This window comes from Pseudophryne corroboree, chromosome 4 (genome assembly GCF_028390025.1).
Source record: "Pseudophryne corroboree isolate aPseCor3 chromosome 4, aPseCor3.hap2, whole genome shotgun sequence".
Taxonomy (NCBI): domain Eukaryota; kingdom Metazoa; phylum Chordata; class Amphibia; order Anura; family Myobatrachidae; genus Pseudophryne; species Pseudophryne corroboree.
The window spans coordinates 610,981,779-611,004,632 of record NC_086447.1 but is presented as its reverse complement, the minus strand read 5'-3'; the positions used below and the strand labels follow the sequence as shown (position 1 = coordinate 611,004,632).

At 47.3% G+C, this 22,854-nt stretch overlaps 1 protein-coding gene and 2 pseudogenes across 2 annotated transcripts in view; 1 reads left to right on the top strand and 2 right to left on the bottom strand.

The window, feature by feature from the left end:
• The window catches only part of PDCD2 (programmed cell death 2), a 351,150-nt gene extending 343,034 nt beyond the window's left edge, over positions 1–8,116 (top strand). For both annotated transcript variants that reach the window (XM_063917636.1, XM_063917635.1), the window contains one exon: positions 5,489–8,116. In XM_063917636.1, the coding sequence (XP_063773706.1) occupies positions 5,489–5,650 (162 nt within the window). In that variant the 3' untranslated portion in view covers positions 5,651–8,116. The remainder of the gene's footprint in view (positions 1–5,488) is intronic.
• Positions 8,117–21,908: 13,792 nt separating this feature from the next.
• Positions 21,909–22,026, bottom strand: LOC134912587 (5S ribosomal RNA; annotated as a pseudogene).
• Positions 22,027–22,151: 125 nt separating this feature from the next.
• Positions 22,152–22,269, bottom strand: LOC134912599 (5S ribosomal RNA; annotated as a pseudogene).
• Positions 22,270–22,854: the final 585 nt, after the last annotated feature.

The window sequence follows — 22,854 nt, the reverse complement described above, 5'->3', positions numbered from 1 at the left end:
TAAATAACACCTTGGCTGGCAAACTGACACCATATATAGCCCCAGAGGCTATATAGGTGTATATTAACCCCTGCCAGAAATATTAAAATAGCAGGAGAAAGCCCGCCGATAAAGGGGCGGAGCCATCTCCCTCAGCACACTGGCGCCATTTTCCCTCACAGCTTCGCTGGAAGGATCGCTCCCTGGCTCTCCCCTGCAGTCCTGCACTACAGAAAGGGTAAAAAAGAGAGGGGGGGCACAAAATTATGCGCAGTATAATATATATATATATGCAGCTATATGGGGAAAACACTCTTTATAGGTGATATCCCTGTGGTATATAGCGCTCTGGTGTGTGCTGGCATACTCTCCCTCTGTCTCCCCAAAGGGCTTTGTGGGGTCCTGTCCTCTGTCAGAGCATTCCCTGTGTGTGTGCTGTGTGTCGGTACCGCTGTGTCGACATGTATGATGAGGAAAATGATGTGGAGGCAGAGCAAATGCCTGTAAATGTGTTGTCACCCCCTGAGGGGTCGACACCTGTGTGGATGGACTTATGGAAGGAATTACGTGACAGTGTCAGCTCCTTACATAAAAGGTTTGACGACATAGGACAGCCGGCTACTCAGCTTGTGACTGTTCCAGCGTCTCAAATGTCATCAGGGGGTTTAAAACGCCACTACCTCAGATGACAGACACAGATGTCGACACGGATACCGACTCCAGTGTCGACGACGATGAGACTAGTGTACCCTCCAATAGGTCCACCCGTTACATGATTGAGGCAATGAAAAATGTGTTACACATTTCTGATAGTACCCCAGGTACCACAAAAAAGGGTATTATGTTCGGTGAGAAAAAACTACCAGTTTCCTGAGGAATTAAATGAGGTGTGTGAGGAAGCCTGGACTTCCCCCGATAAGAAATTGATAATTTCTAAAGGTTATTGGCAGCGTACTCTTTCCCGCCACAGGATAGGTCACGTTGGGGAACATCCCCTAGGGTAGATAAAGCGCTTAAACGTTTATCAAAACAGGTGGCACTACCGTCTCCGGATACGGCCACCCTAAAGGATCCTGCCAATAGAAGGCAGGAAGCTACCCTAAAAGCTATATATACACACACGGGCATTATATTGCGACCAGCGATTGCATCAGCATGGATGTGCAGTGCTGCTGCTGTGTGGTCAGATTCCCTGTCGGATAATATTGATACCCTGGATAGGGACAATATTTTGCTGAGGGGTGGAATTGTTGGGGATGGTCTTTCAGACCTCGTTTCCACAGCTACTGCTGGGAAATCGACATTTTGCCACAGGCTACCCCACAGCAAAAGAAAGCACCGTATTATCAAGTACAGTCCTTTCGGCCCCATAAACACAAGAGGGCTTGAGGCGCATCCTTTCTGCCGAGAGGCAAAGGTAGAGGGAAAAAGCTGCAGCATACAGCCAGTTCCCAAGTGCAAAAGTCCTCCCCCGCGTCCGGTAAGTCCACAGCATGACGCTGGGGCTTCACAGGCAGACCCGGGTACGGTGGGGGCCCGTCTCAGAAATTTCAGCACACAGTGGGTTCTCTCACAGGTGGATCCCTGGATCCTTCAAGTAGTATCTCAGGGGTACAGGCTGGAATTCGAGACGTCCCCCCCCCCCCCCCCGCCGTTTTCTAAAATCTGCCTTACCAGCAACTCCCTCTGTCAGGGAGGCAGTGTTGGTGGCTATCCAGAAACTATATTCACAGCAAGTGATTGTCTAGGTACCCCTCCTTCAGCAAGGAAAGGGTTACTATTCCACAATGTTTGTGGTACCGAAACCGGACGGTTCGGTGAGGCCCATCTTAAATTTAAAATCCTTGAACACTTATATCAAAAGGTTAAAGTTCAAGATGGAATCGCTCAGGGCGGTTATTGCGAGCCTGGACGAGGGGGATTACATGGTCTCCCTGGACATCAAGGATGCGTACCTACATGTCCCCATTTACCCCCCTCACCAGGAGTACCTCAGATTTGTGGTACAGGACTGTCAATATCAGTCCAGACGCTGCCGTTTGGGTTATCCACGGCACCAAGGGTCTTTACCAGGGTAATGGCCGAAATGATGATACTCCTTCGCAAGAAGGGAGTTTTAATTATCCCGTACTTGGACGATCTCCTGATAAAGGCGAGGTCCAAGGAACAGTTGGTAGTGGGGGTAGCACTTTCTCGGGAAGTGCTACAACAGCACGGCTGGATTCTCAATATTCCAAAGTCACAGCTGGTCCCGACGACACGTCTTCTGTTCCTGGGAATGATTCTGGACACAGACCAGTAAAAAGTGTTTCTTCCAGTGGAAAAAGCCGAGGAGTTGTCATCTCTAGTCAGAGACCTCCTAAAACCGGGACTGGTGTCGGTACATCAATGCACACGAGTCCTGGGAAAAATGGTAGCTTCGTACGAAGCAATTCCATTCGGAAGGTTCCACGCAAGGACTTTCCAGTGGGACCTGTTGGACAAATGGTCCGGGTCCCATCTCCAGATGCAACAGCGGATAACCCTGTCGGCAAGGACCAGGGTGTCGCTGCTGTGGTGGCTGCAGAGGGCTCATCTACTAGAGGGCCGCAGATTCGGAATACAGGACTGGGTCCTGGTGACCACGGATGCCAGCCTTCGGGGCTGGGGGGCAGTCACACAGGGAAGAAATTTCCAAGGACTGTGGTCAAATCAGGAGATTTCGCTTCACATAAATATTCTGGAGCTAAGGGCCATTTACAATGCCCTAAGCCAAGCAAGGCCCCTGCTTCAGAACCAGCCGGTACTGATCCAATCAGACAACATCACGGCGGTCGCCCATGTAAACAGACAGGGCGGCACAAGAAGCAGGAGGGCAATGGCAGAAGCCACAAGGATTCTCCGATGGGCGGAAAATAATGTGTTAGCACTGACAGCAGTGTTCATTCCGGGAGTGGACAACTGGGAAGCAGACTTCCTCAGCAGGCACGACCTCCACCCGGGAGAATGGGGACTTCATCCAGAAGTCTTCCAAATACTGGTAAACCGGTGGGAAAGACCACAGGTGGACATGATGGCGTCCCGCCTCAACAAAAAGCTAAAAAGATATTGCGCCAGGTCAAGGGACCCTCAGGCGATCGCTGTGGACGCTCTAGTAACACCGTGGGTGTACCAGTCGGTTTATGTGTTTCCTCCTCTGCCTCTCATTCCCAAGGTAATACGAAGGCGAGGAGTGAAAACTATACTCGTGGTTCCGGACTGGCCAAGAAGAGCTTGGTACCCGGAACTTCAAGAGATGCTTTCAGAGGACCCTTGGCCTCTGCCGCTCAGACAGGACCTGCTGCAGCAGGGGCCCTGTCTGTTCCAAGACTTACCACGGCTGCGTTTGACGGCATGGCGGTTGAACCCTGGATCCTGAAGGAAAAGGGCATTCCGGAGGAAGTCATCCCTACCCTGATCAAAGCCAGGAAGGATGTCACCGCAAAACATTATCACCGCATTGGCGAAAATATGTTGCTTGGTGTGAGGCCAGAAAGGCCCCAACGGAGGAATTTCAACTGGGTCGATTCCTGCATTTCCTACAAGCAGGGGTGACGTTGGGCCTCAAATTGGGGTCCATTAAGGTCCAGATTTCGGCCCTGTCGATTTTCTTCCAGAAAGAACTAGCTTCCCTGCCTGAAGTTCAGACTTTTGTCAAGGGAGTTCTGCATATTCAGCCTCCTTTTGTGCCCCCAGTGGCACCTTGGGATCTCAATGTGGTTTTGGAGTTCCTGAAATCACATTGGTTTGAACCACTTAAGACTGTGGATGTGAAATATCTCACGTGGAAAGTGGTCATGCTGTTGGCCCTGGCTTCGGCCAGGCGTGTGTCAGAATTGGCGGCTTTGTCCTATAAAAGCCCTTATCTGATTTTCCATATGGATAGGGCAGAATTGAGGACTCGTCCTCAGTTTCTCCCGAAGGTGGTATCAGCGTTTCACTTGAACCAGCCTATTGTGGTGCCTGCGGCTGCTGGGAACTTGGAGGATTCCAAGTTACTGGACGTAGTCAGGGCCCTGAAAATTTATGTTTCCAGGACGGCTGGAGTCAGGAAAACTGACTCGCTGTTTATCCTGTATGCACCCAACAAACTGGGTGCTCCTGCTTCTAAGCAGACTATCGCGGGCTGGATTTGTAGCACTATTCAGCTGGCGCATTCTGCGGTGGGACTACCGCAGCCTGAATCTGTAAAAGCCCATTCCACAAGGAAGGTGGGCTCATCTTGGGCGGCTGCCCGAGGGGTCTCGGCTTTACAACTTTGCCGAGCTGCTACTTGGTCAGGGGCAAACACGTTTGCAAAATTCTACAAATTTGATACCCTGGCTGAGGAGGACCTGGAGTTCTCTCATTCGGTGTTGCAGAGTCGTCCGCACTCTCCCGCCCGTTTGGGAGCTTTGGTATAATCCCCATGGTCCTTACGGAGTTCCCAGCATCCACTAGGACGTCAGAGAAAATAAGAATTTACTCACCGGTAATTCTATTTCTCGTAGTCCGTAGTGGATGCTGGGCGCCCATCCAAAGTGCTGATTGTCTGCAATACTTGTAAATAGTTATTGTTACACAAATCGGGTTATTATTGCGAGTCATCTGTTCAGAGGCTCCTTTTGTTATCATACTGTTAACCGGGGTTCCTATCACGAGTTATATGTGTGATTGGTGTGGCTGGTATGAGTCTTACCCGGGATTCAAAATCCTTCCTTATTGTGTCAGCTCTTCCGGGCACAGTGTCCTAACTGAGGCTTGGAGGAGGGTCATAGGGGGAGGAGCCAGTGCACACCAGATAGTCCTAAATCTTTCTTTAGATGTGCCCAGTCTCCTGCGGAGCCGTCTATTCCCCATGGTCCTTACGGAGTTCCCAGCATCCACTACAGACTACGAGAAGTAGAATTACCGGTGAGTAAATTCTTATTTTTTTTATATTTTCTGGACATTTATAATATATTTTATTGTTGATTCGTTTGAATAAATATGTATTTGTATCTCGTTTCCCTTATGTTACATTTTGATAATCTCATCTCATTAGTGTAGCAGTGCTGGTTACCTTTTTTTTTTTTTTTTCTTCTGTAAAAAAAACTAAACAAAAACAAGATGAACTAGTCCAGTTATGTAGCCAGGAGCTCATTAGGGTGGAACAGATCATTGCATTGCACAATGTTCTGGTTTTGACGTTCAATAGAACAAAAAGTAGGTACATTACGGAGAACTTAGTACAGTTTGTAAGAATATACACCAGCCAACCGTGTCGACATTACTGGTAACTGTAAATGGTAAGACTAGTTTGCATATATAATAAACAAGGGAGAGCAGAACTTGACCAGCGTATAGTCTGCCTCCATTTGGATGCCACCGTGCTGCTGACCACCTTCCTCTTGGATTAAAGTTGTGTATACATGTAACGGAGAGCATTTCTGTGCTAATGCTAGGACATTGAAAATTGCATCAAACATGTACATTCCAGTTCCTTTGCTTACTATTATTTTGTTTATCCCAGGTAATGCCACAGTTATTGAACCATCTAAAAGTGGACAGCCTTCAGGAGAGCATTGATTGGGGCATTCTGGTAGTATATACATGCTCTTCTAACTGCATTGCAGAAACACAGTATGCCGAGGAATTCCTGTGGAAACAAGATGTGCCGGCAGACACAATATAATATGTACTGATTTGCAACGTCTTTATGCATTCATATATCCTCCGAAAGAAAATTGCTATATTGTATATTTGAATGGTTTGACAAAGTTATTGCACTTTATTTAACAGCTATGTGTTGAAAATGACAATCTCAGCAAATAGATGACATGCTTTGAGAAGCCCCACTGTATAGCTTCTGTTTATATCACTGCTATACTCACAGTACTGTGGGAGTATTAACTGAAAGCAACCAAATAACTGACTGCAGCCTATTAGTTTGTAGTCTGCACTTTAGTCCATCAAATTTTGTATTGTAATGTACTCTTCAAACATGTCTCCGTTTTTTCTGTTTTATAAAGAGTAACAAAAGAATGAGTCAGTAGATTTCATTATATACTTCATGGTTTATTTTAACATATTTAATTAAGAAATCTGCATTCATACAATGTCTTTTCTCTTACGTCCTAGAGGATGCTGGGGTCCACATTAGTACCATGGGGTATAGACAGGTCATCCATAAAATGTCTTTGTTTTCACTAGCAAGACAAATACTCTGGCAATATACAGAAAGTTATGTTTTTTGAAGTTGAATGTTCAGGAAGAGTTTACAGTGCTAGGTTGTCACTTGGTGAACATGTCACCAACACATATTTTAAGCACCCTAATTATGGGATGAACCAATGTTCATGAGCCCCTCACATGAGAAACTGGTCCATAATGATATAAGTCCCTTCTAATGAATGTTAAGCTAGGTACACACTAAGCGATCACTCGCATCCGTGCATTGCGGGCAGTGCGTATACCCAATATGCGGTGTGCCTGCAGTCGCTAGCGACGTCAGGTTTGATGTCCTGCATATCGCTAGCGATCACATGTATTCTAATGAAGGACGGAACAATGATCATTCTTGCCTTCATTAACATTGCTCATTGTGTACCTAGGTATCGATATGTCGTCTGGGTACAAACCACTCCAGTGTGTAACCAGCTTAAGTTAAGCAGTTCCTCTATTTTGTTACTTGTGCACTGATTGTTGCATACTAGTTCAAACAGGTTCAATTCAACATCCGTGAGAAATGTATTTTATGTAACCATGTTAAAACTGTACAATAAAATTTCTGTTTTAGCATATTGCATAGTTCCCATTTATTTATTTTTTCTATACAGCAAAACATGTTACAAATAGCATTTTATGTTTTTGCATACAAATTCTGTGATCTGTTACAAAACCAAAAACTACTGTATTTTATTTTAATGTGCTGTGTGCATGTGCGTGCACATGTCCACTGTAATTTAGTGAGTGTTTCGTAAAGTGAACATTACCACATCCTTAGGGGATTTAAAATAAACTAGGAAAGCATTTATGGCACAAAGGGGGGTAGTGGCCCGAATGTTTTCAGTTTTGCATGGGTTATGTGGCAATGCAAAATTGTGGATGTACTTTCATTAATCTGTTTTTTGCAAACAGCAGAGATCACTTTGCTTCTAGTTATAGATGAACAAGGATAATAAAGGTACTGGCTTAAAAAAAATAAAAAAGAAAGGACTTTGGTGCGGGTGGGGGATTGCTGCATGGGATGGAGCTTTGCAGCAATGCACACACACTTCTGTTCCCATAGGGACTTTTTGAAATTTAATAATGTTTATTAAAGACTATAAATATGGAAAAAGTACACCCACAAAGAATACAATGATAAAACATACAAATAGCAACGCAGGCATGCATAATGACATAAGATGACACTGAGCCATGGTCCATAGGAAAATAAGAAGACTAATAACAAAGTAATATTCTTGTATGTGGCAAATAAAGAAAAACAAAGTTGCAAGAATAACTGGGTAATAGGATATAATAACGTTAACAGACCAGTGGGTATGAATAAGTGATGGTGGCCATGATACGAAGAAACAGACATCAATGGAGAGTGATAAACTGGAGAGAGAGAAACTACCAACCCACCAGCTACTGTAATTTTTCAAACAGAGCCGATTTGGCTGGTAATTTGCCTCTCCACTTTATCACTTCTTGAAGGCTTAATGCATCTTCCCCCATGTTATATATTATGAACATATGATACAAAATGAGAAGCTGAAGGCGCCATTCAGATCCACATGGCTTAAAGCCAAGATATTAGCGGGGTGTAGGTTACATTCGACCAATATAGTAGAAAATTTCCCAAACAGCAAGAGAGTGGATAACCCAAATAAACACTTCCATGGCTACTGATGTATCCTATGGATAACCATTGCCCCACTAATGATTGATGTCATATACTAACAAAACTGCTCCTTTGGATGACAAGTAATAAAATGGTCTCCTAATTTGGCATATGGAATAAACCCTTAGTTTGGAGTCACTAAAATTCATGTCACTTTGTTGAATATTATGATTTTTATGGATGAATTGCTGTTAATTTTACATGATTTCAGATTATATATGTTTGTATTTTGAAAAGTATTTGTCTCAGATTAAAATTTCTGACCTTTTATCACTATTGTGTATGTCTGTTTGATAAGCGCTCCAGCACCGCACACTGGTGACTGCAGCCGTAGCGTATCAAGGAGCAAGTTAGCCGGCTCCCTGCTTGCAGGGCAGCGAGTGGCTGGATCACCCGTACTCTCACTGGTCCACCAGAGTACAGGCAGTGGAGACACTGTGACGGCAGTGGGGACATATTGAGACAGTCACTGGCGCGATGCAGGCACAGTGGGCAGCCATTTCTCTGGGGGCTCCATATCAGCAGGGGGATGTGGGTTCTCCCCATTAGCTTCTCCCCAGGCCTTTCAGAGCATTCTTACTGCAGGATTCCTGCCACGCCTCTCCCTTACTGCAGAAGAATCAGAATTTATTGACCAAGTACACTTTCGTGTAACTAATTTTGTCTCCGGTCAACTGCACACCAGAAAACATACATACATATAACATCATACATTCACATTCGGGAGGCAGTCAGTTTACTGCCTGTCGGGATCCCGGCGGTCAGAATACCGATGGTGGAATCCCGACACCACCGCCAGCTGGTTACCCCTCTTGGGTGGTGGCCACGCCACCACCCGTAGGGGAATAGGACCCTGTGGCGACCAAAGGTCACCACTGGGCCCAAAGTGTGGCGAGCACAGCGGGCCCGAAGCGCGGCAAGCTCAACCAGCCCACGCGGGAATACGCTGCGCTCACCGCCAGAATCCTGGCTGTCGGGCTCCCTTCGTTGGCCTCCTGACTGCCGGGATCTTGTATTGATCCCTCACATTCACAATAGATAAAATACATAAAAATGTACACTTAAAATGGCACCCTCTTATGGATAGAAACTAATGCGAAACTAAATAAACGATTCAAGTGTTCAGCAAGTTAACCGCTTGCTGGGAAAAACTGTTCCAGTGTCTAATGGTTTTTTCTAGTATCCATAAAGGATATTGGGGAGACTTGGTACAATGGGTATAGACGGGGTCCAAAGGAGCCAGTGCACTTTAAATTTCTTCACTGGGTTTGCTGACTCCTCCCCTCTATGCCCCCTCCCACAGGCAGTTTGGAAAAAAGTGCCCTCAGGAGAGTATGCACATCTCTACAGGTCCAGAAAGACTTTTATTGTTTTCGGTATGCTGTTTGGGCAACAGCATACCTGCACCGTGGGGGGTTGGTCACCGGCCTTGTGAGGTCTCAGAGCCGCTTCCCCACTGCAGGACCACCATCCTGAGAGGTTTCTTCAGCGGAGCACTGCGCCTTAGCTGTCGAAATCGCAGCACGCCGCACACCCCTAACTTATGCCTGAAGTCGAGTGGTGAGTACAAACTGGGGGCCCCGGTAGGAGGGTCCCCCGGTTCATGGTGCGGCTGAACGCGGGCGCGGCATATGGGACCCTCCTGGGAGGGACCCGCTAGAGCCCCCTGTGTAAACTGGCTAGCAATGGCTTAAACTAGCACTTCTGTGATGTTTTTACGCACTTTAGGAGACATTGCCAGTATAAAAAACTTTGTAGCTCTGGCGCCATTGGGGGGGGGCGGAGCTATCTCGGAGCAGGATCAACGGCATTTTGGTGCCTTCCTCTGCTTACTGCAGCAGCAGAAGGTACTCCCAGCTCCTCCTAACACTCAGAAAATGCTGGAAAACTGGTACAGGGTGTAGCAAAGGGGGAGAGCCGCTATTGTACACTATCTGTCCTATACAGGACTGAAATCATTAGTGTTTTACTGTGCTATAATAAGCTGACAGCCTCATTGGGGCTGTGTAGCTGGCGTGTGCTGGTCTCTCAATGTATCTCTCCCTCTCTCACACACAGTAAGGGCAGGCTTGATAAGTTTTACTGTCTATGTGCATGTCATTGTGATTACTGTGAACATGGGTAAACACAAACTATGCAGTGTGTGCCACACCAGATTCTCTCCCTTATCATCTGATTGTATCATGTGAACAATGCTGCCAATCTTCACAACTCAGTGAGGGGGCTGGGGGAGAGGGTCAAGAGCACTCCTGGTTAGGGCCCCTTAAGAATATGATGTCTGATATGTCAACACAACTCACTGCTAATGTTCAGAAAACTGCTACTACAACAGTCTGTTGCAGACTTGGCTGCAAGGGCAAATGTTACACTGCCCCCCCCCCCCCCCCCTCTCTAACTCAGGACCACAAAAGCATGGTTTAGCTGCCTTACTGTCTGATTCAGATGAGGATATACCGAGGATGGGGATGACTTGGATCCCGTTAGTGGGGATTCCGCTTCTGCTCGGTATTGAACCCCTCATTGTGGCTATACAGGACATGCTAAAGCTCCCTCTAGAGGACGCTGCATCACAGCAGTCGTTTTTCTTTACACAGAACAAGCCTATTGTCACTTTCCCTGATTCTGCAAAGTTAGATGACCTATTTAAGTTAGCCTGGAAAAATCCAGACAAAAAATACCAAGTGTCAAAAAGATTTTTGCACACTTTCCCATTTGATCCTGAAGGTAAGAAATTCTGGGAAGAACCCCGGGAGTTGACGTATCAGTCTCTCCACTATCAAAAAAGGTGGTGCTGCCTGCCGTGGGCTCCTTTACCATAAAGGACCCTGGGCACAGAAAAATAGTTACTACACTAAAGTCTATCTACACAGCAGCAGATGTATCGCAAAGGCCGGTCATAGCGGGTTGCTGGATAACCCATGCCATTCACATGTGGGCCTCTCCGGGAATATGCCACTACGGTGACTCTCCTGAAGCACATTCAGGACACTGCACGCGTCCTGTGTGACTTGCTCAAGGAGATGGGCAATCTTAATGTTAGGACTTCTGCCATGGCAGTGTCGGCGCGCAGGGCCTTGTGGTTGCATCAGTGGATAGCGGGCTCAGAATCCAAGCAGTGTGGAATCTCTCCCCTTTTCTGGGGAATGGCTGTTTGGGGTTGAGTTGGATACGTGGATTTCCAAAGTCACTGCATGGAAATCCACGTTTCTCTGACGTCCTAGTGGATGCTGGGAACTCCGTAAGGACCATGGGGAATAGCGGCTCCGCAGGAGACTGGGCACAACTAAAGAAAGCTTTAGGACTACCTGTTGTGCACTGGCTCCTCCCACTATGACCCTCCTCCAGACCTCAGTTAGATTTTTGTGCCCGGCCGAGCTGGATGCACACTAGGGGCTCTCCTGAGCTCCTAGAAAGAAAGTATATTTTAGGTTTTTTATTTTACAGTGAGACCTGCTGGCAACAGGCTCACTGCAACGAGGGACTAAGGGGAGAAGAAGCGAACCTACCTGCTTGCAGCTAGCTTGGGCTTCTTAGGCTACTGGACACCATTAGCTCCAGAGGGATCGACCGCAGGACCCGTCCTTGGTGTTCATTCCCGGAGCCGCGCCGCCGTCCCCCTTACAGAGCCAGAAGCAAGAAGATGGTCCGGAAAATCGGCGGCAGAAGACTTCAGTCTTCACCAAGGTAGCGCACAGCACTGCAGCTGTGCGCCATTGCTCCTCATGTACACCTCACACTCCGGTCACTGATGGGTGCAGGGCGCTGGGGGGGGGCGCCCTGAGGGCAATATTAGACACAATATATAGTCCCAGAGGCTATATATGTGATAAATACCCCTGCCAGAATCCATAAAAAAGCGGGAGAAAAGTCTGCCGAAAAAGGGGCGGGGCTATCTCCCTCAGCACACTGGCGCCATTTTCTCTTCACAGTGCAGCTGGAAGACAGCTCCCCAGGCTCTCCCCTGTAGTTTTCAGGCTCAAAGGGTTAAAAAGAGAGGGGGGGGCACTAAATTTAGGCGCAATATTGTATATACAAGCAGCTATTGGGGAAAATTCACTCAGTTATAGTGTTAATCCCTACATTATATAGCGCTCTGGTGTGTGCTGGCATACTCTCTCTCTGTCTCCCCAAAGGGCTTTGTGGGGTCCTGTCCTCAGTCAGAGCATTCCCTGTGTGTGTGCGGTGTGTCGGTACGGCTGTGTCGACATGTTTGATGAGGAGGCTTATGTGGAGGCGGAGCAGATGCCGATAAATGTGATGTCGCCCCCTGTGGGGCCGACACCAGAGTGGATGGATAGGTGGAAGGTATTAACAGACAGTGTCAACTCCTTACATAAAAGGCTGGATGACGTAACAGCTGTGGGACAGCCGGCTTCTCAGTCCGCGCCTGCCCAGGCGTCTCAAAGGCCATCAGGGGATCAAAAACGCCCGCTCCCTCAGATGGCAGACACAGATGTCGACACGGAGTCTGTCTCCAGTGTCGACGAGGTTGAGACATATACACAATCCACTAGGAACATCCGTTGCATGATCACGGCAATAAAAAATGTGTTACACATTTCTGACATTAACCCAAGTACCACTAAAAAAGGGTTTTATGTTTGGGGAGAAAAAGCAGGCAGTGTTTTGTTCCCCCATCAGATGAGTGAATGAAGTGTGTGAAAAAGCGTGGGTTCCCCCGATAAGAAACTGGTAATTTCTAAAAAGTTACTGATGGCGTACCCTTTCCCGCCAGAGGATACGTTACGCTGGGAGATATCCCCTAGGGTGGATAAGGCGCTCACACATTTGTCAAAAAAGGTGGCACTGCCGTCTTAGGATACGACCACTTTGAAGGTACCTGTTGATAAAAAGCAGGAGGCTATCCTGAAGTTTGTATTTACACACTCCGGTACTAGACTGAGACCTGCAATTGCCTCAGCATGGATAGTGCTGCTGCAGCGTGGTCTGTGACCCTGTCAAACAGGGATACTATTTTGCTAACATAAGAGCATATTAAAGACGTCGTCTTATATATGAGGGATGCACAGAGGGATATTTTGCCGGCTGGCATCCAGAATTAATGCAATGTCCATTCTGCCAGGAGGGTATTAGAGACCCGGCACTGGACAGGTGATGCTGACTTTAAAAGGCACATAGAGATTCTGCCTTATAAGGGTGAGGAATTGTTTGGGGATGGTCTCTGGGACCTCGTATCCACAGCAACAGCTGGGAAGAATTTTTTTTACCTCAGGTTTCCTCACAGCCTAAGAAAGCACTGTATTATCAGGTACAGTCCTTTCGGCTTCAGAAAAGCAAGCGGGTCAAAGGCGCTTCCTTTCTGCACAGAGACAAGGGAAGAGGGAAAAAGCTGCACCAGTCAGCCAGTTCCCAGAATCAAAATTCTTCCCCCGCTTCCTCTGAGTCCACCGCATGACGCGGGGGCTCCACAGGTGTAGCCAGGTAAGATGGGGGGCCGCCTCAAAAATTTCAGCGATCAGTGGGCTCGCTCACAGGTGGATCCCTGGGTCCTTCAAGTAGTATCTCAGGGGTACAAGCTGGAATTTGAGACGTCTCTCCCCCGCCGTTTCCTCAAATCTGCCTTGCCGACAACTCCCTCAGGCAGGGAGGCTGTGCTAGAGGCAATTCACAAGCTGTATTCCCAGCAGTTGATAGTCAAGGTGCCCCTACTTCAACAAGGACGGGGTTACTATTCCACAATGTTTGTGGTACCGAAACCGGACGGTTCGGTGAGACCCATTTTAAATTTGAAATCCTTGAACACATACATAAAAAAAATTCAAGTTCAAGATGGAATCGCTCAGGGCGGTTATTGCAAGCCTGGACGAGGGGGATTACATGGTATCCCTGGACATCAAGGATGCTTACCTGCATGTCCCCATTTACCATCCTCACCAGGAGTACCTCAGATTTGTGGTACAGGATTGCCATTACCAACATAAAACCCTCTAAAAGGTGGAAGAACACAGTACGCTATTGGCGTATGGTATACCGTAAGGGTACGCACGTTGCGTAACAATCGCTTAGCCGTAGTCGAGACGCTCGAGCGTCACGTTCGCTTACGGGCAAGAGATCACAGGCAGGCACGCTATAGGCTGCCGACTAACGTAATGATACGCTATTAGCGTAGCGGACGCTCGGGACCACGAAGAGATCACCAGCGGCGCAGACGCTCACAATGTTAAACCTTTATAACTATACCATAAACAATGTACTTATACTGTAAACCCTTGTGCAATGATAAGGTGAAAATGCAACACAGTGTAAGATGGTTTACACTAAAGCTGTTTGAGCGATAGAGACGCTCCTATTACCCACTGCAATGTAATGAACACACACACAATACCGGTCTAAGGGTCTAACGCCTTTTAAGGAAATGAATGAACGTTCAAAAAGAATAAAACAATACAAGTCATACACTACCAATATAACATAGACTACCTAACCAGATAACTACACATGAAATACAATAGCAGTACAATAACAATATAAGAGAAAGAGAGAGAAAGAGGAGAAGAGAGAGAGAGAGATATATGGCTCACAATAACAAGAAAGACAATATGATTGCGGAGAAAACTTACGCTCAAGGGAAACAATCGCATGCGCCTCTGGATATCCAGCTCCCGATTATAAGCAATGAGAACCGTTGAAGAGAATAGAGAGCTGGATCAGGTCGGCTTGTCCTTTTATACCCTACACATAATACTGTACAATGGTCCCTATATTCTTATTGTTCATTGGACACAGGAATTCGTCTTCGCATTATAACAAAAGGTCATAGGTTGATTCATACAGGTGGGCTGTGACTATTTCCAACTGCTCAGGTGGGTGGGAAACTAGGTTTCCCGCCGCATGGATAATAAAGTGCAAATAATAGTAAATGTCCATAAACTTCTTATGTCCGTAACTATTCGCACGAGCGATTAATCCGCTTCAAACCAACACCGGAATATTGCTAATTATATACTCTTCCGATGGATACTAAACACCACTGTATAACCCTTGTCTGACCCTTCGTATCAAACAAAGAGGGATCTCTTTGTCTATGAACATGCTACATTAACTAAACTTTCAGATTCTATCAAAGGGACCATAATCTACAAAATACATTATATGGTGAAAATATGTAACGATCGAGTCGCACGCTAGGCGCACATAAACTCTACCGTAAATGCGCACACCGTGCGCCTGCGGGTGCACGTAACAGCGGGTATGCGCACGCACGGGAGAGCGTACGCATGCGCAGCGGGGACACATATGAGGTGCAAATATGGCAGTGTGCATCATGATATTTTTTCTGACTTTGACAGCACCGAGGGTGTTTACCAAGGTAATGGCAGAAATGATGATACTCCTTCGAAAAAAGGGAGTCTTAATTATCCCGTACTTGGACGATCCCCTTATAAAGGCGAGGTCCAAGGAGCAGTTGTTGGTCGGGGTAGCACTTTCTCGGGAAGTGCTACAACAGCACGGATGGATTCTAAACATTCCAAAGTCACAGCTGGTTCCTACCACACGCCTACTGTTCCTGGGGATGGTTCTGGACACGGAACAGAAAAAAGTGTTTCTCCCGCAGGAGAAAGCCAAGGAGCTGTCATCTCTAGTCAGAGACCTCCTGAAACCAAAACAGGTATCGGTGCATCACTGCACACGAGTCCTGGGAAAAATGGTAGCTTCCTACGAAGCAATTCCATTCGGCAGGTTCCATGCAAGAACTTTTCAGTGGGACCTCTTGGACAAGTGGTCGGGATCGCATCTTCAGATGCATCGGCTGATACCCTGGTCCTTGGAGACAGGGTTATCTCTACTGTGGTGGCTGCAGAGTGCTCATCTTCAAGAGAGCCGCAGATTCGGCATACAGGACTGGGTCCTGGTGACCACGGATGCGAGCCTCCGAGGATGGGGAGCAGTCACTCGGGGAAGAAACTTCCAAGGGCAGTGGTCAAGTCTGGAGACTTCACTACACATAAATATACTGGAACTAAGGGCCATTTACAACGCCCTGAGTCAAGCGGAGCCCCTGCTTCAAAACCAACCGGTGCTGATTCAGTCAGACAACATCACAGCGGTCGCCCATGTAAACCGCCAGGGCGGCACAAGAAGCAGGATGGCAATGGCAGAAGCCACCAGGATTCTTCGATGGGCGGAGAATCACGTGCTAGCACTGTCAGCAGTGATCATTCCGGGAGTGGACAACTGGGAAGCAGACTTCCTCAGCAGGCACGACCTCCACCCGGGAGAGTGGGGACTTCATCAGGAAGTCTTCACACAGATTACAAATCGTTGGGAAAGGCCACAGGTGGACATGATGGCGTCCCGCCTCAACAAAAAGCTAAAAAGATATTGCGCCAGGTCAAGGGACCCTCAGGCGATAGCTGTGGACACACTAGTTACACCGTGGGTGTACCAGTCGGTTTATGCGTTTCCTCCTCTTCCTCTCATACCCAAGGTGCTGAGGATAGTAAGAAAGAGAGGAGTAAGAACAATACTCATCGTTCCGGATTGGCCAAGAAGAACTTGGTACCCGGAACTACAAGACATGATCTCAGAGGACTAATGGCCTCTGCCTCTCAGACAAGACCTTTTGCAGCAGGGGCCCTGTCTGTTCCAAGACTTACCGCGGCTGCGTTTGACGGCATGGCGGTTGAACGCCGGATCCTAATGGAAAAGGGCATTCCAGTTGAAGTGATTCCTACGCTGATAAAATCTAGGAAGGATGTGACAGCCAAGCATTATCACCGTATATGGCGGAAATATGTGGCTTGGTGTGAGGCCAGGAAGGCCCCAACAGAGGAATTCCAGCTGGGTCGATTTCTGCACTTCCTACAGTCAGGGGTGACTATGGGCCTCAAATTGGGGTCCATAAAGGTTCAGATTTCGGCCCTATCTATTTTCTTTCAAAAAGAACTGGCTTCACTTCCTGAAGTTCAGACGTTTGTTAAGGGAGTGCTGCATATTCAGCCCCCTTTTGTGCCTCTAGTGGCACCTTGGGATCTTAACGTTGTGTTGGATTTCCTAAAATCTCACTGGTTTGAGTCACTTAAGACCGTGGAGCTAAAGTATCTCACGTGGAAGGTGGTCATGCTGTTGGCCTTAGCATCAGCTAGGCGTGTGTCAGAATTGGCGGCTTTGTCATGTAAAAGCCCATATCTGATATTCCATATGGACAGGGCAGAATTGAGGACTCGTCCCCAATTTATCCCAAAGGTGGTATCAGCGTTTCACTTGAACCAACCTATTGTGGTGCCTGCGGCTACTCGGGGCTAGGAGGACTCCAAGTTCCTTGATGTAGTCAGGGCTTTGAAAATTTATGTAGCCAGGACGGCTGGAGTCAGAAAAACTGACTCGCTGTTTATCCTGTATGCACCCAATAAGCCGGGTGCTCCTGCTTCAAAGCAGACTATCGCCCGCTGGATCTGTAATACGATTCAGCAGGCTCATTCTGCAGCTGGATTGCCGCATCCAAAATCAGTAAAAGCCCATTCCACAAGGAAGGTGGGCTCTTCTTGGGCGGCTGCCCGAGGGGTCTCGGCATTACAGCTTTGCCGAGCTGCTACTTGGTCGGGTTCAAACACGTTTGCAAAATTCTACAAGTTTGATACCCTGGCTGAGGAGGACCTTGAGTTTGCTCATTCGGTGCTGCAGAGTCATCCGCACTCTCCCGCCCGTTTGGGAGCTTTGGTATAATCCCCATGGTCCTTACGGAGTTCCCAGCATCCACTAGGACGTCAGAGAAAATAAGAATTTACTCACCGGTAATTCTATTTCTCGTAGTCCGTAGTGGATGCTGGGCGCCCGTCCCAAGTGTGGACTATCTGCAATACATGTATATAGTTATTGCTTAACTAAAGGGTTATTGTTATTAGCCATCCGTTGAATGAGGCTCTGTTGTTGTTCATACTGTTAACTGGGTATGGTTATCACGAGTTGTACGGTGTGATTGGTGTGGCTGGTATGAGTCTTACCCTGGATTCCAAATCCTTTCCTTGTAATGTCAGCTCTTCCGGGCACAGTTTCCTTAACTGAGGTCTGGAGGAGGGGCATAGAGGGAGGAGCCAGTGCACACCAGATAGGACCTAATCTTTCTTTTAGAGTGCCCAGTCTCCTGCGGAGCCCGTCTATTCCCCATGGTCCTTACAGAGTTCCCAGCATCCACTACGGACTATGAGAAATAGAATTACCGGTGAGTAAATTGTTATTTTTATTTACAGACAGGTACCTGGCAAATGCCTGTCTGCATGAGGAACTTATGGGGGGAACCCGTCCAGACCTTACAGAGAGGTAGGGCCCCGGGTACCCTGTTACCAGGACATCGGTCATGGGGGGGATCTCAACCGCAGTCATATAGAGGGTTTGCGCTGGAGCCCTGCAGCCTGCCGCCTTCTCCTAACAGCCGAAATACAAGCAGGTGAGTTTACACTGGGTCCCGAGTAGTGGGATCCCTGGTTCACTGGTGGCAAAAGAGCGATCGGGCACACTGCCCTAATGAGAGGGCTCCTGTTCCTGATTAGGCTGTGTTAACTCCATTGCAGTGCGTGCCATCACAGGGGCATAGCTAAGCAGAGCAGGACATCTTAGCCGCGCGTGCAGACAGAGTGGAGCGGCTGCAGAGATGCCACGGCCTGCAGCCGCTCCACCTGAAACTGGTGTACAGTGGGGAGTAGTTGTGGGGGAACAATTTAAAATCTGTGATGCTATTAAGTGACTCCAGAATATCTACTGCTTGGCTACAGCGCGCATATAGGCAGTGTGCTGGTTTTTCTTACTCTGTGTTTCCTCCTGTTTGCTGTTTTGGTTCATTACTGCTTGCCGGAAGGATACGTACTTTTTCCTGTGTGTGTTTGTTATACTGTAATATATATTATAGATCTAAATATAGTTAGACTTGTATGACTATACAAGAGAGCGCAAGATAATGAAAAAATAGAAACAGTTTATTAAAATATTAAAAATGTTGATCATATAAAAACAACAATGTTGCTGAATATATAGAGCATTAAAGTCCACTGACCATCACTGATAAACTACCAATTGAACAATATTGTCCCATGTGATTTATAATTGAATGTCCAGTTGTTCCTTATGGACAAAGATTGAATATTGATATACAGAGTATCCCACTTCAGACTCTATACAGGAACATTGAAGAGCAGAAACACAGTGATTTGAAGATACCTCTGCAAATGATGTGATCACATATGCATGCTTATTGTGCTTATTTGAAAGCTGCCTGAAAGGAGTATGATTTTGAAATCTCCTAGCCAGCGTCTTGCATCCCTGTTCACCCCCCACACACATCCGTCAAGACGGCTAAATGCTCACCGCAGATGAAATGATGATGAAATAGCCGTGTCCTATGGCACAAGGACAGCCGGACAATGCTGGAGCAGCGGTGTAGAGACGATGGCAGGTCCCAAGTGCGGCAGTGTGCCGACGTTGGCAAGTCCCGGGGGGGGGGGCAGCTGGATCTGCTCGACAAATGGTTGGGTTAGCATCTTCACATGCACCACCTGGACCGCCTGTCACCACAAACAAGAATATCCCTTCTGTGATGGTTACAGACCTCCCATATCGTGGAGGGTTAAGTCTTCGGAACGCAACATTGGATGTTGTTAACCAACAATGCGAGCCTCAGGGGCTGGGGAGTAGTGACCCAAGCGGCTTAGTTTCATGGAAGATGGTTACCACATGAGACCACCCTCCCAATAAACATCTTGGAACTAAGGGCAATTTACAACGCCCTCCTTCAGGCTTTCCACCTGTTATGCAATCGGGCCATTTAAGTACAGTCAGACAATGCCACGGCGGTGGCATACATCAACCGGCAAGGCGGAGCAAAGAGCAGGGCGGCTATGGGCCTAATTCAGACCTGATCGCTGCTGTGCCAGACAGTCGACGGCTGTCGACAGTCGACGGCTGTCTCAGCCCTGCAGTCGCCTCTGCCTGATTGAGAGGCAGAGGCAGTTGAGGGGCGGGTTGACGGCTTTTGGCCGCCGTTTTAGGGGCGCAGTCTGGGCAATGCAGGCGTGCCCGGACCATGCGAGGGGCGGGCCGCAGTGGCTGCGTGTCGTCACACAAAGCCGCTGCGACCCGGACAGCAACGAGTAGCTCCCTGCCAGCGTGTAGGAGCTGCGCTGGTAGGGAGCAACTCTTCAAGTACAAAAGCATCGCCGCTGTGTGATGCTTTTGTACTTGTGCGGCGGGGTAGCCCTGTGCTGGGCATCCCCCCGCATGTCAGGGAAGCTGATCGCAGATGTGCTAAATTTAGCACATCTACGATCTCGCCTGAATTAGGCCCAATGAGAGAGGTAACCAAAATCCTCTTCTGGGCAGAAAGACATGCCAATGCAATTTCGGCCATATTCATTCCGGGAGTGGACAACTGGCAGGCAGACTTCCTGAGCAGGCAAGATCTCCACCCGGAAGAATGGGGTCTTCATCCTCAAGTCTTCCAGCAGATAGTATCCTGATGGGGTTGGCCACAAATAGACTTGATGGCATCTCAACACAACACAAAGCTTCAGTGTTACTGCTCTAGGACAAGAGACCCACAGGTGACAGTTGTGGAAGCATTAACCGCACCCTGGAATTTTCAGACAGTCTATCTGTTCCCTCCATTCCCATTACTGCCAATAATCTTAAAACGACTAAAGAAAGAGAGGGTTCATGTGATTTTTTTTTTAAATTCTTTATTTATACCAGGAGAAACAAAAAGGCTTACAAAACAGAATCAGTTGTACAATAAAAGGTGAAAATCAGTCTCCATGGAATTTTTTTCACAAATAATTGGGGAGAGACAACAATACGTCGTCTGCAAAAAGCGAAATCTTAGAATCCTGCGAGCCTACCTTCACTCCCCGAATTCTGTCAGAGTTCAATGACCATGGCAAACACCAGGGGAAAGAGAGGACATCCCTGTCTCGTGCCATTGGATAACGGGAAGGGAGGGGATAATATTCCATTTGTAAGGACCTTAGCTATAGGGGAAGAGTAGAGGGCAGAGACTCCTGTCAAGAATTCCGCCGATATCCCAAACGCCTGTGGAGTCTGAAATAAGAAAGGCCATGAAATACGGTCGAACGCCTTTTCGGCGTCGAGAGAAAGGATAATAGATGGGGTTTGTCTGCAGTTCAACAATTGAATAAAGTCGATTGCTCTCCTAGTGTTGTCCCTGGCTTGACGCCCCGGGATGAATCCCACCTGGTCATAATGTATCAGACCCGGGAGCACACCATTGAGGCGAGTAGCCAAAATTTTTGCATAAAGTTTAATATCCAAATTCAATAGGGATATCGGCCGATAGCGCAATTACGAGGATCCCTGCCCTCCTTGTGGATAACTATAACCCTGGCCTCCAGCATAGTGCTTGGGAATGGGGTGCCATGTAGTACAGCATTGAACAATACCCTGAGATGGGTGACCAGAATGGAGGCAAATTTTTTTATAATATGAAGCCAAGAAGCCATCAGGGCCTGGAGCCTTAGAAGATTTAAGATTCCTCAGAACGGCAGTAATTTCTTCATCAGTTATATCCTTATTCAACTCCGAAGAGTCGGATTCAGATAGCCGAGGGAGATTAGCCTGATGCAAGAATTCCAATATTACAACATCCTGGGGACCGGGACCTGAATCAGCAGAATTTAAATTATAAAGCTTAGTATAATAGTCCCAGAACACCCTGTTTATACCATCTGGGGCATATGTGACCTCCAGGGAGAAAACAAGAAAAAGACAAAATAACCTTGTGTGGAAGCACTCTTTGGTTAAATATGACATAAATGGATAGTAGAGGGGAGGACCCATTCGAGTCCTTCCTCTAAAGAATTGGATAAAACTTGACTTTTAATGATTAACTATAAAAATTCACTATAGGTGAACAAAAAGTGGTAATAAAAATCTAGATTGCCATTGTACCAAATATGGTTCTAGATATGGCAGGTGAAAATATTATTGTGATTGTTGTATATTTGTTTGAGGAAAACAATATATACAGGTCACAGAGATGATCGGAATGTAAGGTAAGCTTAGAAGAAAGTAGTATGAGGATTTCCTGAAGGAAAAAGGCCCACAGCACCTAGTATTCCCTGGAGGTCTCCCATCCACGTACTGACCAGGCCATACCTGCTTAGCTTCCAAGATCGGACGTGATCGGGCGCATTCAGGATAGTATGGCCGTGGGCTGATTGTATCAAGAATTACTAGTGATGTTTGTGCTGATTGGGAAAAGGGCCTAAGTATTCAGCTGAGAGAATATGTGAGAATATGAGGAAATGGTTAATATAATGTAAAGGTCTCCTGAAAAAATGGCCCACAGCACCTAGTATTCCCTGGAGGTCTCCCATCCATGTACTGACCAGGCCATACCTGCTTAGCTTCCAAGATCGGACGTGATCGGGCGCATTCAGGATAGTATGGCCGTGGGCCGATTGATTCAAGAAATGAGTGGACACACTTCTACTTTCTGTATAGATTGAAAACAGGGCATATGTGACCTCACCAGAATCGGTGTGCACCGCCAGAATATTATTCCGTGATCGCTGTGCTCTAAGACGGGATGCCAGGATTCTATCGGCTTTGTCCCCCTTCTCATAGAAGGTCTGATTAAGCCTCCGCAGAGTCCTTGCCGTACGCTCTGACAAAGAAAACGATATCGCAGACCTCGCTTCCAGCGAGGTTGCCGGGGGTAGGGGAGAGTTTATGCTGGCGCTCAAGGTTCTGGAATTTAGTGGAAAGGGAGAGGAAGCTAACTTCCTGGGTCTTTTTAAACCTGGACGCCTGACTGATCAGATGACCACGCAAAACAGCCTTGTGTGCTTCCCATAAAATAATAGGTGAAGTTTCCGGGAGATCGTTAAGCAGAAAATAGTCAGTGAGGCAGTTTTTAATCTGGTTAGTAACTTCCTGGCTATGTAATAGGGAATCGTTCAACCGCCAAGAGGCAGGAGGGGGACGAGGGGCAATAGAATGGAGATCGACAGTGATCGGGCAGTGTTTGGACCATATCATAG